This window comes from Notolepis coatsorum, assembly GCF_963971535.1.
Source record: "Notolepis coatsorum genome assembly, chromosome: 17".
Taxonomy (NCBI): domain Eukaryota; kingdom Metazoa; phylum Chordata; class Actinopteri; order Aulopiformes; family Paralepididae; genus Notolepis; species Notolepis coatsorum.
In genome coordinates this window covers 82,631,012-82,646,821 of record NC_140181.1, presented here as the reverse complement: position 1 = coordinate 82,646,821, position 15,810 = coordinate 82,631,012, and the positions used below count along the sequence as shown (strand labels likewise).

The 15,810-nt window shown below is 44.4% G+C and overlaps 1 protein-coding gene across 1 annotated transcript in view; it reads right to left on the bottom strand.

Moving 5' to 3' along the window:
* Positions 1-6,362: 6,362 nt before the first annotated feature.
* mybpha (myosin binding protein Ha) overlaps positions 6,363-15,810 on the bottom strand; it is a gene marked incomplete at its 5' end in the record, with an annotated part of 40,581 nt that continues 31,133 nt past the window's right edge. The window contains 4 exons of the mRNA XM_084333524.1: positions 6,363-6,489; positions 6,944-6,986; positions 9,452-9,500; positions 10,880-11,066. Of these exons, the coding sequence (XP_084189650.1) occupies positions 9,454-9,500; positions 10,880-11,066 (234 nt within the window). The 3' untranslated portion in view covers positions 6,363-6,489; positions 6,944-6,986; positions 9,452-9,453. The remainder of the gene's footprint in view (positions 6,490-6,943; positions 6,987-9,451; positions 9,501-10,879; positions 11,067-15,810) is intronic.

Here is a 15,810-nt window from a genome sequence, read left to right as displayed (position 1 = left end):
GACCCTGATGTAAACAAGACAAAAGTCTTTCTCTGGTCTGCATCCCCTTAACAATTGTGTGTATTGAGCCGTACTGTATTGTATCCATTAATCTGTTAATAAAAGTTTCAATCAATCAATCAATCAATCACCCACGTCTTCTGTGTGGACGCTCACAAGCTTCCCCTGTATTTCGAGAGTAAATGCTGCCCTCTAGTGGGAACACATGATACAACACAGGTCAGTCTCTGCGTCATGCAAAGTGAGGGGACAAATTTAAGCAAAATGAGGGAGATTATGACAAAGGTAAGCACATAGGCTTCAAGCTCAGGCAGGTGTCTCAAGTGATTGTCTGACTAAGGAGGGAGTTGGTATATTAAAAGTGTTCTCATGATGTGTTTTTTTATACAGTTTGACGCAATGACAGTTCATTGACCATATTCACTCTGTGGCCACTTTGATCTTATGTCATGCTCGTTTCTACCCTGTTCCCACCCTGAGCAAAATGGTCATTGTGTGAATATGGTCAATTGGCCATGGTTGTCATGCAATTATAATCACCTGCTAGTTTATTACAATCACCTGTTCCTTACGACCAAGATGTCTGCGATGGAATGCTGTGAATTAAATAAATTAGTACCTCAGACGAAGGACCATAAGAGACCAACTCTGACGTTTTCAGAGGAACAGTTTTCAAACTTAATTATCTAAAGATGGTATGTTAGAGTGTTGTGTTCATTTATAGTTAAAAACGGTAGAGGTTGAGTACTTTATTATCTAAAGATGGTATGTTAGAGTGTTGTGTTCCTTCATAATTAAAGACAGTAGAAGCTGATTACTTTCTGGTGATATATCACATTCACACTCAAGTGATTTGGATTGATTGTAACACTGCAAATACATAGGCTGTCAAACATTTCAAAACAGTGTGTATGGTTCTTCAGTGCAAAGGTTCAACTAAGACATTAATAAGACAATTACTAATTTTAATTATAATGATTGAGAATTGTATTAATAGGCTGTTACTTAATACGTTACTTAATACTCCTCTCCCTCCTGGCCATTCACTCACACATTCACACACCGACGGCGGAGGCAACCATGCAAGGTGCCAACCTGCTCATTGGGAGCAATTAGGGGTTAAGTCTTAAGTGTCTTGCTCAAGGGCACTTCGACACGCTGCCCCCACTCTGTTCCCGGTTCGATTCCCGCTCCTACCGATTACAAGGCGACCGCTCTACCTCCTGAGCCACTGTCGCTGAATAATGAAGAGTTGAATGACAGTGAACAGATAGAGCAACTTAGTAAATATGTTGTAGGGAGTATAGAGAAGTCAGGCAAGTTGAGTATATAAGTGTCAATATCAAAGGTGGAAAGGCTTGAGAGATTTAATTAAGGTTAATTAATTAGTATATTAGGAAATTACTAGGAGTTAATCTGTGTCCCGAGTGTGGCATTGTATGGGCAAGGTATTCTCCAGCTACCAGTAACTAGTGTGGAGTTTAAATGTGTGAAGGGAGCAAAGATACAGTTGTTAGTAACTTGGTCCCAAATCCAACTATAGAGGGAAGAAATGGAACCCAAGACAGGCAGTACAGGAAGCAGAGGCAGCTCTTAGACAGCATTAGCGATCTGTTCTGCATGTTTTCCCATTGGGTTTATCTCTTTTTCTGGAGGGGAAACCCCTGCGAGCACGTCGGGGAGAACATGCACACTCCACACAGAAAGGCCCGGGAGATACGCCACCTGGGTACCTGGCAACCCGGTCCCCAGGCGGGAATCAAACCCAGGACCTTCTTGCTGTGAGGCGACAGTGTTAACCACTACACCACCGTGCTGCCGAAATGTAGAAGAGGTAGGTTTTTAGGCAGACATGAGTCAGGCCACCTAAATAGAGCTAATGATGCAGATTTTGGAGGAAAACTCATTAGCACTAACTTGAGGCCTGATCTATAGCATTATGGCTTATGAAAGGAAAAATAGCGGTATATAGGGGTTTTGAAGAAGCATGTCAGTGGACTATGTCAGTGGATTTGGTTGAGGAGAAATAATGTCAGCTGGGAGCCAAAGTAAACAAAGAGTAAGAGTATTCTTTTTATTCTCTGTTGTTGCTGTTTCATGTGTGATAGCACCCCTCTACCTTCAGGAACTCATCACTCCACAATCCTTCACCCGCACCCTCAGATCCGCAGGTAGCCTGCTCCTTCAGGTCCCCAATACCCGGCTCTGCACCATGGGTGACCGAGCCTTCTGCACGGCTGCACCACGCCTGTGGAACAGCCTCCCCATCCAGCTGAGGGCACCACAGAGCCTGGACTCTTTTAAAGCAGGCCTGAAAACCTATCTGTTTAAAAAGGCCTTTGACTGTTAGCTTTTTATTTAAATTTTATTGCGCTTTGTTTTTAAATTGTCTGTTTATACTATGTTTTTAATTAACTATGTTCTATTTTTATTCTGTATTTTATTTCATTTGTTTTACTAATAACTATTTTATTCTATTTTTTTTTGACTGTTTTAACCATGTTAGCACTTTGGGATCCCAGCGAACAAAAAGTGCATTACAAATCCAATCTATTATTATTATTATTATTATTATTGTTATCAGCAATTGTTCTATTTTTGACATTGATAACACAAGGAGGTTCGAGCGCTACCATGGAGGGTGGTTCTGGGACGCTGGACCAATCCGTTGAGCCTTCCTGAGGTGTCGTGGGCCTAACTTGACGAAACACCAGTAAAGGGAGTGCCCACTTGATAACCCTGGTGATGTGCTGGCTCTCACTGCCTATCTATCTACACGTTGAGTTGTGGTGGCCATTAGGGGCCATGTGGTAGGGTATGTAGCATCGGCATTGTCAATACCTGAAGCTCACATCAAAGGGGCGGGTCTGTTGAAGTTGGTAATGTTGGTTGGGGGCCATTATGGGCCACATAATACATTTATACTGTGTAATTCCATAGTACAAGTATTTATAGGCATGTTAGACTTTCTTGGGAGTCTGTTTCTTCATTGAGCACTTATCCTTATCATTATGGCACAAGTATCTTGTTTTATTATAAATTGAGATCTAGCCTAGCTAGTGACTGGTGTGAATAGAGCAGCTGACAACTAGGGAAAGTACATGTGAAGGCCTGGAAAGACAGCTGACAGGAGGGAATAGACCCCACAGGGCTGGCACGGGTTAGCACCCGTAAACCGTTTTGCTGCACCCCGGAGGATGACTCAAGGGAACAGCACTCTGCCAGGCTCTATGGTCACGAATACATCTCAAGTACGGGCGTCCAAACAATTCAAAAGCCGTTAAGTATGACACCCTGACACCTCCTCTAGTGGTGGTCTGGTGTGGTCAAGTACAGCACACGAGAGTGAGCGCCATCTCTAACGCTTCTGGCATTCAATAGACATAGTACCAAAGGTCTAACAACAGTTACAGCATTCAGATGGGTTAACAGTTTGATGTTTGGGACTTGCTTTTCCCCATTCGTTATATAAGAGTAATTCATGCTAATTAACGCTTGTGGTGATTGTGAAGCCATTATGCTGACATAATGTCATATATTCATGCTACATCTATTAATGAGACCTCTTACTTTTAAAAAGAATTTTTTTACACCTCTTAATGACTCACTCAATGGTTCTATGCAACACTAATCCATCCATCTACAATACATTCACTGCACACACATCCACATGCACACACTCACTTTAAACAAACACTCAGCTTAGGGCTGGGAGATATGGCCAAAAATTATATCGCGATAACGATATCAATATCATACCACTCGATATTCGATATTATCGATATAAGTATAAAAAAAAAATATGTCGTTGCCGCCATCTTTAGTGTTACATCCCCTCACACTCCAAAGTAAACCGGCTTCTCTGCTGGCTGTGGCTCCAGGGGAGTTGAACAGTTCTGGCTCTGCTAGTTTCTTTTCTATCTTTTGGCGCTTTTTTGGTGGACAAACCACCGCACATGTGCAACGTGACTCGTGACTGGAGTCTAGCTCTGCTAGCACACATAGCCTACTGTGTACAGACGGTTTCAAACTGTATTTTAAATTAGAAAGCAAACAAAATAAATGGACAAGAGAAAAATAAATCTCAATTTGGTCAGTATTGTCATTTGGACAAGCAAAGCCATTACTTTAAGTTGCAGGCAAGAAAGACAAGTCTGTCCACTGTCTTTGGTTTTAAAACTGCCCTGTTGCAGGTAAAACAAATAAAAAAATAAAAAATCGATATCGATTATTAAAATATATCGCGCTAATTATCGTTATATCGCCCAGCCCTAACTCAGCTTTAACATTCACTTTAGTTTAAACACTTTTAACACTACACCATATTTGATCTATTTATTACAAAAGATTTGCACTACAACCATACCTAATTTTTGCATTTGAAAAAGTTTGCATTTTGTATCATTCTGTACATTAGGTTGTATATTGTATATTTTGTAGTGTTTGGACTTTATTCTTTTAACTTTTTTTACTGTATGAAGCACATTCTCAGGGGGCTCATACAGAACCAAGCATTACACTGTAATGTACATGTACTTTATACGTGACAAATAAAACAAAACTTGAACTTAAACAAGCTTAAAAGTGTACAGACCTCATCCTATCATGTCGGGTCCAAGACGAAGTCTGAACTCCAAGTAAACTCGCAGACGACCTTCCTTCGTCTGGCGTTACTTAAAAAAAGCAAACAAGCCCGGGCCAGATCTAAGGGGGGCACATCACCACTTGCAGACGGAGAGGTCTGATATTAGGTGGCATATCAACTTCACCTGGCACCAACAGTGACATAAACACTGTATGGTTTACAAAGATATTACTGCTTTCTAGGCATGAGATTTGCATTGCAGAGCCAAGGCTAAGAGAATAGTCAAAGACTCTGGCCACCCAAATAACTGCCTCTTTGCACTGCTGTGGTCAGGCAAGCTCTATCGGAGTCTCATGGCCAATCAGGATGCTCAATGTGGACTTAGTAACACTAACTCATCCATTATACACTCATTGCACACAACATCCACATGCACACACTCACTTTAAACATTACACCTCCTATTTATTCCTAAAAGATTTGCACTACCTCTTCTACTTCATTTTAGCATTTTTGTTTTGTATATTGTATATTTTGTATAGTGTTTGGTCTTTATTCATTACTTTTTACTGTATGAAACACAATCTCAGGAGGCTCATATAGAACCAAGCATTTCACTATAATGTACATGTAGCTTATATATGACAAATAAAACAAAACCTGAACTTGAAACGAGATGCTAGACAATGTTTGAGATAGAGATATATTTCTTTCAGTAGGAGTGGGGATTAGAACAAAATTAACGCAGATATAATTTTTCATTTTGAGATTAACACAACATAATATAATACTTCATAATAATAATGATTATAGTTGCCTGGCAAAATCAAGAATCTACCACGCATTGCCTCATTGTTGTCAAGTATCACAGCCTTTAGACCAGAATTTCTATCTAGAATAAAACTGTTTTATTATACAGTACAGTATGAGATAAGATATTCCTTTATTGATCCCCTTGGGGAAGTTCAGTATTATTATGGAAAAATCACATGTTCACCCTCTTACATTCCTAGTGTAATATTCCTTTACTTCATTTACGATAAACCAGCTTACTGGCATAACTTGTAGAGAACTTGTGTAGAGAGCAAGTTTTGTCTGGAACAACTCTAACGACCAACTCTCTCATAACAATATCTGTTCTGCTGGGGCCAGATGTAGTTTATGAGTGTTCATCCCATGCTGTTATGAGAACTGCCTGACTCTTCTTCCTGTGTGCAAAACCTTGATTTATTTTACTATAAGGCTGAAAGTATCCTGGGCCTCATGGCTCACTTCACAGATTGTCTTCCGCTCTCTGTATCGAACTGAGACTCTGTGCACAGAATAAACTATCTTTGTTTTCCTATCCATTGACTTGATCTCAATTTCTGAAAGCTCACTGGACTTGGTAAAATAACTTTCCACAACAGTATTCAGTATGCTGATCATAGATATGGAAGAGACGAGAAACAAGAGGCAAACCTCTGGAACGGAAGAGAGTCCAAAAATACACTTTTATTACACATCCATACAGTCTTCACTAATACATGTCAATGGGTTCATTGTTTTATTGAGTCGTACACATACGGGATCGAAAAAATAAAACAGTATAGGCAGGAAAGACACAACTGTCGATACAACCCCTAGATACAATGTTATTATAGCCTACATAAGCTATGTATACAAAATACAGCAGGTTTCTATTTTAAATAATCTCTTCGTCTGTGATGGAACAGAACGGGTCAACGTGGGTGGGGTTGGGGGTGGGCGAGGGTCTTCCCTCGCAGGCTGAAAGGAGTGGGGGGGGGGGGGGGGGGGGCTAGATGTGGAGTTGGTTGCGTTGCATGTGACCCTCGGTTCCCTCCTTCATTATGTACATGATGCTGCAAAGACAGCCTCCTCTGTCCCTCACCTCCGCAAACACTCTGAGGACACACACACACACACACACACACACACACACACACACACACACACACACACACACACACACACACACACACGAAGGGTTAGACAGGTATAGCACTCAATCAATGGGCACACGTCTGCACAGATGCAAACACACTGAAATACACTCAGAAACACACACACACACACACTCTGTAGGGATGCACCCATATATATCGGCAGACAAACGCTATTGGCTGATTTAGGCTTCAGATCAAGCAAAAGCGTGACTGTATGTTTACAGCCACAATTCATTTGTCGAATTGTCCATTTACGTAGCGTGTTGCTCAAACGTGAAAAATACGGATATCGTAACGGTCTCCACCACAACGGTGCATCTCTAACACGCACACGCACACACACACACACACACACACACACACACACACACACACACACACACACACACACACACACACATACACTACTCACCTTCAAACATAAGACCTTTACTCCAGCTGGTCCTGTTAAGGCACTGAGGGGAAATAATTAAAACGAAGAAGGAATTAAATGGGGTCTTGAGGTGTTAATTACTATAACCCTTTCACTACCACACTACAGACGGTTAACCTTTCACTACCACACTACAGACGGTTAACCGTCTGTAGTGTGGTAGTGAAAGGGTTAACCTTCTGTAGTGTGGCAGTGAAAGGGTTAAGGAATATTCTAAGGATGTGTGTGCGTGAGCCGTCACGTATAGAACTGCAGGTAAACGGTAAACGGTGCATTTATATAGCACTTTTATCCAAAGAGCTTCACAATCTGTTGCTCACATTTTTACCCATTCACTCACACATTCACACACCGACGGGGGAGGACACTTCGACACTCTCGGTGGTAGAGGAGTCGTCTGGTAATCCAGAGGTTCCCAGTTCGATTCCCGCTCCTCCCGGGCAGCGTGGCAAAGCGTCCTTGAGCAAGACACTTAACCTCCTAACTGCTCCCGATGAGCAGGTCGGCACCTTGCATTGGTCGCCTCCGCCGTCGGTGTGTGAATGTGTGAGTGAATGGGTCAAATGTGAGGAACAAATTGTAAAGCGCTTTGGATAAAAGCCACTATATAAATGCACCATTTTCCATATTAACCTCGGATTACCAGACGACTGCTCTACCCCCCACTGTCGCCCCCCCTAGGGTGCCGTCAGACCGGCCTATACTATCCTCTGTTCCTCCTGCTGACTCATGGAAATGTGAAGAGTGTGGCTGCGTGGTAGATCGTATAGGGTCATTTTTAGAAGCTATGGAGCACCGCACTGCCCCCCCCCACACACACACTCCCCTTGAGGAGCCCACCCATGTATGGCTGTGTCTTATGGGGCCACTGCTTGCCGCCCCCCCTCCCCCATGGACACGGCGGTGCAGAAAAACAGAGAGACTTCAGTTGAAACAGCACGTCCACCTGGTGGTCACGCTCCTCTAACCCGACACCAGCTCTGGTCGGGCGAGGAGGCAGGAGGAGGATTCATTAAGGAGAGAGGAGAGGAAGCAGAAAGAAAGACAGCTGGTCCACTAAAGACTGAACCATGAACTATTTGCACGTTACGTTTCAACACATTTGATCGCCGTGACTTTGACCGGAGCTGAGGAACTCTAAAGTTTACATTCTGTGGGGAGGGCTGGAGTCAGGTGACCGAAATGATGTGAGATGATGTGATTGGCTCCCGGGCTGACCGGATCTCAATGTACAGGAGCATGTGTAAAGTGATACAGAGTTTAAAGGGCCATAAAAAAGACCATGTGGTATATCCCCTTTACCGTAAGAGAAAACCATTACTTCTCTAACGTTCACTTTTCACTGCCGTCCCATCATGTCTGGCTCTGAAAGTCCTCCTCTCCACCTCCTCTCCCTGTTCTGGTCCCCTCTCTCCCTTCATCTCTTTGTCCTTCCAACCTCTTCCTCTTTTCTTTACTGCCCTACCTCTCTTCAGCAACCACTCCATATGTTTTTTTATTAGTTTTATAAGCCCCCCCCCCCCCCCCCCCCGCCCCCTCCGGAAGGCTGAGAATAGCCAGATTGCAATGGAGCACACCCCTATATAATTCCCTTATGGGGCTCCTTGAAAGACTAAACCACCGGGGCTTTTAAAAGGCTTAACTGAGAGCTTCAATAACCAAACACCCGGCATGACTGTACACAAACAGTTTTGCCACGCAAACATTTTACTATCAAAGCTGGATAAACATCCACTTGCTATTTGTTATTGCAATTTGACTAACATTAATCTTCGCCACATTACTGCATCCCAAAGTAGGGGAATGGGCAGGAGTGGTGAAACTATGGGGGTGGAGGAGGGACTAAAGAGTGACTCCGAGGGGGGGTGGCGTTATGATTGGGTGGAGGAGGGACCAAAGAGAGACTCCGAGGGGGGGTGGCGTTATGATTGGGTGGAGGAGGGACCAAAGAGAGACTCCGAGGGGGGGTGGCGTTATGATTGGGTGGAGGAGGGACCAAAGAGAGACTCCGAGGGGGGGTTGGCGTTATGATTGGAGGAGGAAAAGGCGGCAGCAGGGGGGCTTCTAATGGTTCTAATGCGATGTCATGCTGCCGGAGGGAGCATTTGTGGTTGGCCAACACCCGCACTAAAGTCTCCCCTAGGACGGGCCTGGCAGAGAACCACATTCAGAGGAGAGGACAAGGAGGGGACATGGATTAGAGGAGATGGAGAAAGACATACGGCCAGATAAAGTATGCTCCCGCAAGCAGCATAGTGAGGACACCGCTGGATTAGCAAACACAACCCGTCCTCAACACACTCACTCTATGACCAGTCTGTCTGTCTGTCTGTCTGTCTGTCTGTCTGTCTGTCTGTCTGTCTGTCTGTCTGTCTGTCTGTCTGTCTGTCTGTCTGTCTGTCTGTCTGTCTGTCTGTCTGTCTGTCTGTCTGTCTGTCTGTCTGTCTGTCTGTCTGTCTGTCTGTCCTGTCTATCCTAGTTCCTTACCTTTATTGGGACTTCTCATCTTCTCCTGGACAATCTGGACTAATGACCTCTGTCGGGGGGAAAGAGAAGGACGTGTGACATTAGGATGGTTTCCCCGCAGTTCATTAAAAAATGTAAACAGGTGATTTTGGTTTGATTGATTGATTGATTGAAAACTTTATTAACAGATTGCAGAATGGGTACAATACAGTACAGCTCAATACACACAATTGTTAAGGGGATGCAGACCCATTTTCAATTCATCAGGGAAACTTGGTATCTGTTGTATCAATACTCTGAACAGAACAGTCACAAGTCATTGTCAAAAAGCCTATACAGCTCCGACGTAGTCCTTCGTGTCACTTTCTATAATCTTTTTTCTTTGCCTTTCGATCAATTTTTCTCCCGTTCATGCTATCTTCCCCAGATCCCATCCCTGCTTAACAGGTGCCTCGACCAACCAGTAGGAGTCTCTGTTTGCAATGACCAGGACTCATACCCCACCGGTTTTCCACCCGCGAACACTGACCAAGCCGGGGGTACCGCTGACAGCTGGATTCGAACCCATAGTCTCTGCGATGGTAGGCGAGTGCTTAAGACCTCTACGCTACCCAGCCGTGCCCTTCTTTTTCGTGCCACTTTCAATGCATCGCAGGCTCATCATGACCGGTCCGCGGATGCTCTGCAACCGGTCAGCATACGAGGAAACGACATAGTGACGGTGCAGATATTTAGGTGTGCACCTGGACGATAAGCTGGCCTTGGCTGCAAATGCGGAAGCGCTCTACAAGAAAGGACAGAGGCGGCTGTTCTTCCTTAGGAGGCTCAGGTCTTGTGTGTGGGGAAATGTTGTACATGTTCTATCAGGCAGTGGTGGCAAGTGTGCTCCTCTATGCCGCTGTCTGCTGGGGTGGTAATACCACGGCCAGGGATGCCTGGCGGCAGGATAAGCTGGGGACCGTGGTGGAGAGCCGCACGCAGAGCAAGCTGCTGGCCATTATGGACAATACCAACCACCCTCTCCACCACACCCTGGTGGGGCAGAGCAGCAGTCGCACTAATCTCCCTGCACTCAAGGACTGAGCGGCATAGGAGGTCCTTTGTCCCCACTGCCATCAGACTGTACAACAGCGCAATATGGTGTGGGGCACCTTGACCTCTGACCTGTTCCCCACACCTGTTTTTATACACCGGTTTTTATACACCTGTTTTTATACACATGTTTTTACACACTTGTTTTTATACACCTGCTTTTATCTCACCACGCTCTTATTGATATTGATAGATATGATTTAATTGAATTTTATCATGTGCTTATTTTTTACTCATGATGCAGACATAACGGGAAACTGAATGTGAACAGTCAACATCTGTATGCTGTGTGAGCTGTGAGATACCCTGAATTTCCCCAAGGGGATTAATAAAGTATCTATCTATCTAAGTACGTACGTTTGAGCTGCAGCTTGCAGGAGACCATGGCCTCTCCCTGGGCATTCTTGGCCTTGCATGAGTAGACGCCTCCGTCGTTGCCGTTCGGCTTGCGGATCTCCAGGGAGCACACCCCGTGGTTGGAGACCTGACGGTACTTGGGATCGTCAATGATCGGTATACTGTTCTTCGACCACATCACCTTAGGCTGGGAGGGAAGGAAAGGAAGGAAAGGAAAGGAGTAAGATGCAGGACATCATGAAGAATGACAGCCACCCCCTCCATCACACCCTGGCAGAACAGAGGAGCAGCCGCAGCGGACTGAGGGGTACAGGGGATCTTTAACCTCAGGCTCTTTAACACCTGTGTGCACAGATAGTATCTATCTATCTATCTATCTATCTATCTATCTATCTATCTATCTATCTATCTATCTATCTATCTATCTATCTATCTATCTATCTATCTATCTATCTATCTATCTATCTATCTATCTATCTATCTATCTATCTATCTATCTATCTATCTATCTATCTATCTATCTATCTATCTATCTAGGAGGAGGGGAAAAGGATATGCATTCATTGGAAGGAGTGTACACCAGCCTGCCTCTCTGGGGCTTCTTGGCTGGACATGCTGAACGTGGAAGGGGTAGCATGCCAATTACTGTAAGACTTTGATAAAGGCCCGGATGGCCACTGGGTCAGTCACACTGAGAGCAGAGCTCCAACCTGGTCAGGTGGCAGAAATAGTGTCTGTACTGTGATACCACAACATCTCCACTTAACCACGGGACAGCAGTCGGGAGTCTTATCTTTCTGTCTCAACCTTTTCTCCCCTGCTTATCTGCCCGCCCGCCCCTTCCTCCCTCTCTCTCTCTCTCTCTCTCTCTCTCTCTCTCTCTCTCTCTCTCTCTCTCTCTCTCTCTCTCTCTCTCTCTCTCTCTCAACCATCGCTCTATCCCAACACCGTTCCCCTTTCTCTCGCTTTATTCCCAGTGACAGCCCTTTATCAGAAACTGGAGGAGCATTTATCAGACTGCTCTCTTAGGTGCCTCCCTGGCTGTGCCAACAACATTACTGAGATGAGAGCATCTGTGGAAACATTAGTGGAAACATGGATACATGTGCAAACAAACACTCACTTACACTCTCAGACACGGAGATGACGCAGTATGAACGCCTCTCTCTCTCTCTCTCTCTCTCTCTCTCTTTCTCTCTCTCTCTCTCTCACACACACACACCGAATCATCCTTTTTCCCACAGTTAAAGGGGCACTTAGCTAATTTTCTTTTACCTGAATCCTATTGTGCAGCAGGACATGCCTTAATCAGACATACAACTTCCCAACGTGTTCGTGTCTCTTGAGCTCCGCCGCATCACTCATTATGACGTCACACGGCAAAAGAGCAAAACCTAATGAACCGCAGACTACTTTCCTCAAACTGCAGTTGGACTACGGTTGGAAATAGTCTGAGGTCAACTAGAGGTCACGTCACCCAGCTGAGGCTCTACGGTGACACAGAACACGTTGCTACATTTGATCATAGATATATATAAAGACTAGATGACTCACCCGCGCCACTGGCCAACGGAGACCGATGTTGCCACATGGCGGCCATCTTGCTACAGGCTAGCACGCCCACTCATAACATGAATGTCTATAGTGCATGTACTATTGAAATAACCATAGCTTGCTCAATTTTCAACCGTTTGGTTTGTTAAAAACATCAGAGATGTAGTTATCAATATACTGTATACATATAATGGACTTTCATATGAATTTTCTTTTTATTTTATAAAAGAAATTCCAAGCCACATTGTAATAAAACAAACCGTTTGTAAATCCGTCAAGATTTCAGCAAGTTAAGAGTATTTTTGTTTGTGCAGATCACTCACGGCTTACAGCAGTAGTTAACTGTAGCAAGATGGCCACCGGTGAACTACGCAGGAGACTCCGCTTTGCGCCATCCAGTCTTTATATATCTATGCATTCTATGCCCAATTATCTCATCCAGCACTGGGAACCTCATGGGAAAATGACAGGATTCAGGTCCCTTTAATGAAACAGATGACTGTGCAGCTTTTCAAACAGCTGCTGTCAGCTTGGCTGCTGGGCTTGCAGAACCCAAGCACCCCCCCCCCCCCCCCCCCCCCCAGTACACAGAGAAGATAACGGGACTCATTTTAGACATGAGTCTAAAAATGCTATCCTGGTTTAGGGCGCAGGGATGGTGTCAGCACCTGGGTCCTGAGGGGAACACAGGCATCTATTCGGACGCCCGCGATGAACCGGGGGTTTCACCCTGCATTCATATCATCCGACACACTCGCCGTTCTCTGAAATCAAACTGCACACTGTAACGGTGTCTGGCTGTGTAACGTCAACTTATCAAAACGAAAACAATAGCACCAGGATAGTTAAGCAAGTAGCCCACCAGACGTTGTATCTTCTGGGATTCTGTACATATCCATTTATTAACAACAATATAAAAAGAGGACGTACACAACTATATAAATAAAATGGTGATCACAAACACTAGCCACATCGTTACTAGATAAATAATTACAACAACAAGTTGACGCTGCTGTCAGACGTCAGAGGTGAAGCAGGAAGTGAAATCACTGGCTCAGGTTAAATAAGACCAAACCTGTACATCAGTCACAAACAATAGAGCCACCCAGTGACCAAACACGGCACTGCAACCAAACAACAACAGAAATACAACAGGCACATCTGTGACCATTACAACACGTATTGTAAAAGCACACACATCAAAATTGAGTAGGCCTATTAGGATGGAGATTGAGAGACATATCCTCTTATAATGTGTACTTGTTCTGTTGTGTTTTTGTATGTGTCCTTTATTTATTTGTTGTTGTGTGTTATGTGTTCTGATTCTGTATTACATTGCACAAAATGTGGGACCCTCCCGAGATACTGTATCTCAATGTGGTTTTCCCAATAAAGAATTTCAATATAAAACCTGCACATACTCACACATTTGTGCACTCAGCTAACAAGCACCTGCCCTCACACAAAAAGATACACCCTCCCCCCTACACAGATTTCTCTGCCCCTGCTCAGCTGTTCCTGAAACACGATTCTCTCAGCCTCATTCTAACACCCTTCCCTTCCGTCCCCCCCCCCCACACCATCAGCCTGCACAGACCGCTTGGGGACCTTAGGGGTCAATCGGGCTTGGCGGAGGGCTGTCCCAACCTCCACCGGGACCCTGAGATTCTGTCATGTCTACCCGAGTAGATGCCCATACCAGCCACTCATTTCTTCTCCCACCGGGTGAGGAGCCAAGGACAGTCAACTGTGTCGCCACTGCGGTAGGTCATTCAAGCCCGTCGATGTCAGCAAGAACAGACGGTAAAGATATGTTTAACCAGCGCAGACGTCCCTCCAAGCCCACATAGACGTTCCAGAGAACCCAGCCGTGTTCAGCAACTGATCTTTATAGTGGCAACACTTTGTTTGCTGTACAGATTTTAAATGCTTTACAAAGGGTTTAAGGGTTTTCGGCGAGAACAAAGAGGTTTGATTCTGGTCTATTTTCGGTTTCAACCAGTAGAGGTCCTCAGTTGCACTATGTTGCAAGCTTTCACCACTAACTCTGTTGCAGGGAAAACGACCAGAATTATACTAGAAATCTCATTCCATGACCCCAATTAGAAGGGTAATTCAGCACACAAAAGCTGACAAAAGCCCAGTTCTCCACAGACCCGTAGGACAACTGGGGTCAATACGTTCCCACTATATGTAAGGTAGTGGGCTTCCCAGTGCCAGAATACTCACTTTGAGTCTAAACATTATCAGGAGAGATCTCCCCCACGTTGTTCTGCTTGTCATGACAAGTTTGTCCGCACTCCGATCTGGCCACTTACAACATACATGTATATCCACAGTCACGATGGACTTCAAGTGTTGTGAAGTGAATGTGGCACGTAGCGGTACTGCAAGTAAACTCATCCACCCATAGAAGGCATGCAGACACGTTACCAAAAGTTGAATTCACCTCTTGGTATAGTGGTCTGTGATGTTGCCCGTGGTGCAGGAGACCGAGGTTCGAGACTCACTCGGGGCAATACCTTAATACATTGACTGCCACGCTTCTATCCATCAATGTTTGATCACTGCCACCAGTCTAAGCCTATGGAGATGTTCACCTTCTTTGCAGGGCTATAACTTTTTAAATTGTATTGCTAAATTGACATTACTATGGCCCATTCAACATCGATTATCTATCGTTCAGGATGTAGGAACGTTATACTTTTTCATTCATAGATTCTTCCAAAAATACCGTCTAGAATATAAGTATGTTTTTATCGTTTTCTGCAGTAATTCCTAGAACGTGAGTTATAGGCATAAACGCATATATAGATTATCAACTGCAGTTTATTGCCGATACACGCTATATTAAAAATGTCAACTGTACATGATCCTAAACGTTTATAATTCCGTGATCGTCAGTAAATGCTTTATGTAGTATGGGTTGATTTATTGATCAGATGGTTTGTAAATAAAGAAATGTACAATCGCCTTGAAAATAACGTTACTGTCCTCTTACCGTTCGCCGATGAGACTGGAGGAAAAAGATCCCACTTATTTGACGTCGATCGACTAGATCCATTTCCGGTTTGTATGGCGCAATAAACGCCCAAATCATATCAATTATTGAGTTATGGCAGTGATACATATACACGGATGTGTGTCTAGAGTCCCGCAACAATATGTGACTGCCGGACGGATTTCCCAGATGCACCGAGATCACCAGATCCATTTCCGGTTGTAACTCGCCCGATCATCCACCAGGCGGCGATATTGAAGCGTTGCACTGTTGTGCAGAGTCCCACTGTCTCAGCAGAGGCTGGGTGGTGGAATTATGAATACCATGGCGAAAAAATTAAATATGATCTCAATAACGTTGTACGCCGTGGTTTGGC